This window comes from Corvus brachyrhynchos, unplaced genomic scaffold (genome assembly GCF_000691975.1).
Source record: "Corvus brachyrhynchos isolate BGI_N302 unplaced genomic scaffold, ASM69197v1 scaffold68, whole genome shotgun sequence".
In the NCBI taxonomy this organism is placed as follows: domain Eukaryota; kingdom Metazoa; phylum Chordata; class Aves; order Passeriformes; family Corvidae; genus Corvus; species Corvus brachyrhynchos.
Genome location: NW_008240039.1, coordinates 2,902,095 through 2,905,435, shown reverse-complemented (window position 1 = coordinate 2,905,435; position 3,341 = coordinate 2,902,095). Strand labels below are relative to the sequence as shown.

At 49.4% G+C, this 3,341-nt stretch overlaps 1 protein-coding gene across 2 annotated transcripts in view; it reads left to right on the top strand.

Annotated features, from left to right (window-relative positions):
* Positions 1 to 566: 566 nt before the first annotated feature.
* The window catches only part of MMEL1 (membrane metallo-endopeptidase-like 1), a 23,910-nt gene continuing 21,135 nt past the window's right edge, over positions 567 to 3,341 (top strand). The window contains exons 1-2 of one of the 2 annotated variants that reach the window (XM_017744098.1): positions 567 to 1,438; positions 1,616 to 1,779. In XM_017744098.1, the coding sequence (XP_017599587.1) occupies positions 1,434 to 1,438; positions 1,616 to 1,779 (169 nt within the window). In that variant the 5' untranslated portion in view covers positions 567 to 1,433. Of the gene's footprint in view, positions 1,477 to 1,615; positions 1,780 to 3,341 lie in introns of both variants that reach the window. The other variant, XM_008641191.2, reaches the window with a different exon arrangement.

Sequence of the window (3,341 nt, the reverse complement as noted above, 5' to 3'; positions counted from 1 at the left end):
TCAACCAGGCAGATCCTACTCAGAGCCAGCTACGTTGTAAGGTAGGAGTAAAACTGCTCAGCAACCAGAAAGATTCCCATAAACACAGGAAACTCAGCTTTCTTAGCTGTAGAAATTTCTGCAAACAGAAATGAGAGATCACTTAAATCCTAATTAAATGTATAGCTTTGTCCTTAGAAGCGACCCTGCCTTCTGCAGCTCTTTTTCCCATATGGACACCCAGGATCTGCACGAGCACGCGTGCATCTCACATCCCTGTGCTCTTCTACTCCTCCTCAGCTGGCGGAATGAGAATTGCTGCCTTCACACTTGCCAGAAGCCTGAGATAACATGACTCTGGGAAAAAAAAAAAAAAAAAAGCAAAAGGAAATTCTCCCAGGGATTTTGAGGCAGAGTGCTGACTGGGAGAGGAGACTCGGGCTCCTGGCAGAAGGAACTGGTGTTCATTGTTCCCTATTCTTGGAACACTGTGTGTCCATTCCCAGCAAAGAGCCACAGAGGAATCCCTGCTCTGCCCCCAGCACCTCCTCCTGCACTCACACAAAACTCGGAGTGCAGAGGCGCAACCTGAACATTTCTACGGTGTGAATGAACTGCGGCAGCTCAGGGGAAAACACCCCCGAACCAACCTGCTTCTCCCTCCTCCCGAAGTCGGTTCTGGAGCAGAGTGAAACAAAACACAAGGGAAATCACCCTGCCCTTGCTCTTGCTGCCTTTCCCAGTTGCTCCCAGCCAGATTTCCATAAAGGAATTCTGTGCATTGCTTGCAACAACCCACAAATCAGCCTGTTTGCAAACATCCCATTCATCCCACCCCAAAGCTGCCGGCGCTCTGGGAAGCCAGAGAGCTTCAGCAGGTTCCCACCTCTCCTGCGAGCGCAGAGGCCGAATAAGCGAGCGGCATTCCAGGGATGACAGAATCCCGGGAAGAAGCCGCAGCGGCACGGGGCTCCTCCAGCCCATCCCGCCCTCTCCTCCCCCGGAGCATCTCCCTGGAGCTGGGAAGGGCTCGGGGCTGAGCTCCCAACCCTGAGCATGGCTCGGAGAAGCCTCGGGGAGTCCCAGCCTCGCAGCCCCGGCAGCTGCCCCGCTGCCCCCATCCTGCATCGCCGCTGGCCACCGAGCCGCTCCAGGGCGCTCGCACCTGGAAGGATCCCAGCTTGGATTCCTCGGCTGTTAACAGAGCCCTGCAGACCTGCCCAGCGCCACGGAGGGAATTCTTCACAGCGGCGTGAATATTTTGGAAGTGGGGAGTGGAAGGCGGCAGTTTGCCCCCCTCCTCCGCTGCTCGGGCGAAAGGAGTTGCCCAACCTGGTCATGAGACTTTTCCACACTTCCCAAAGAGGCTCCTGAAGTTCTGGCATTGCACCACGGAGAGCCCGGGGCAGCACAGCCCCCCCCGAGAGCAGACACGCAGGCACAGGAGATGGAGAATGAGGTTGGCAAATCTGTGGACAATCAAATGGACAAATACATGTAATAATTTCGAAGTTTTCTTTCTCTCCTTGCTTTTATTCTGCTTCCTTTATTTTCCTCCCTGATTTCTCATGCATTTCTCCCTGTCCTGATGTAGCCGTGCTGTTAACCCTTTCTCGCCCTCCCCTCCCCGATTTAGAGTTACAATAATGGGGAAATCAGAAAGTCAAATGGATATTGTGGAAAAATCGACCAAATCTGGGAAGAAGCCCTGGAGCTTTGTGGCCATCGGGCTGGCTGTCCTGCTGCTCCTCATGACTTGTGCCGCCGTCGCCCTGGTGATCCTCTATGCCAGCAGCAGAGGTAAGAACCTGGGAATAATCCTGCCCTTCCCTCTGCAAACAGCAGAAAAAGTCCTTTTTTCGCAGAGCTAAGTGAAAATATAAATACAGGGAGACCATGAGGTCACCTCTGTGAGGGACTGGGCTCTCTCTGCCTTGCTCCCAGCTCAGAGATTATGTTGGCTTTTACTTAAATTTTGAATTATGCTGTGTAAGATTCTATGCTTTTGTTTAATTTTATGCAATTTGTTGAATTCAGAGCTGTTTTGACAAAGCTGCTGCGCTGTTTTGGAGGGAAGGTGTGTGTCTGTGTGTGAGGACTGACATTCCCTTATTATATACAAGCACAAGCCAAGATTCATTATTGTCAGGGTTTTTAAAGCAACAGCTGCTTTAAAACACTTCTAAAAACAATCTCCCTGAAGGGGAAATTGCTTATTACAATGTGAAAGCTTAAAAAAAAAAAAAAGCCACTTGGTGGTGAGGAAAAGGAGACTTTTAAAATATTCCATCAGGCAGTTGGATCTCTAAGTGTGATTTGCTTCAGTGACTTGAATGCAAATGTCTTGCCAGAAACCTGACATCGAGGCACGTTATTTTGAAATGTTTTGCCTAAATATTTTAACTGCAGAGCACACTTGGTAAAGCCAAAGTTTTCCCACTGGCACACCAAGTGCAAAGTCCCACTTTAAAACCCTGTGAAGCATCGAATGCTTGGGAGCAGCTCTGCCTCATGTTTGTCACTTCCATTAAAGCCTCTTGGATTGGGAGCTTTGTTAAGACACTGGAGAATTAAATTAAAGTAGGAATAGCAAAAGTGGAGCAAGGCTGTGCTGTCTCCTCACACTCTCTCTGCCTCCCCTGCTGCAGGGAGCTGCATTTTCAGCACTTGTGAGTGAAACACTGCACAATTCTGAGCAGTAATTCATGAAAAAAGCCTTGTTATTGTTCACTCCTTTTGCTACCAGCAGTTGAAGGCAAAATCTGAGTATTTGGTATTCATAAAGTTCGTCAGAAAGTTTATTCTGTTAGCTCAGGAGATGAGAGGAAAAAAATTCCCCAGAGCCAGGTCCTAGAGGAATAGTTTCTGTATCAAACATTGAGCTAGGCAGGGTTTTGCTGCCTGCATGCATAAAGGATTTGAGAAATCTGCCCTACATCATTTGCTGGGTCCAGAAAATCCAGAAGTCAGCTATTAATAATATTTGCCCAAGTGTTGGTCCCATCCAAATCCAGAGGCAGAGTCTGTGCTCACTACATGTGTTTAAGGAAGGCTTCTCTGTGAGAAAACAGGTCTAAACCCTAATTTTTGCAGGCTTATATCTGCAATTAAACTTTCCCTGGAAGTGTTTCCAGGGCTGAGCCCTGAGTGCAGGGCTGATGTTCTGCTGCCCTGCGCTCCTCTCACCCCACCAGGGGTGTTCAGCTCTGCCCCGGAGCCACTTTGTGCCTCTGCCCCCAGCCGAGCTCACAGCTGGAGCAGCTTTAGGGAATTCCAGGTGGGAAATGAGCAGCAGGAGCTTCATCCTTACAGAGCAGTGTCAACAAGCTGGGTCTAGAACAGAGACAAAAGGAGCTCTGCAG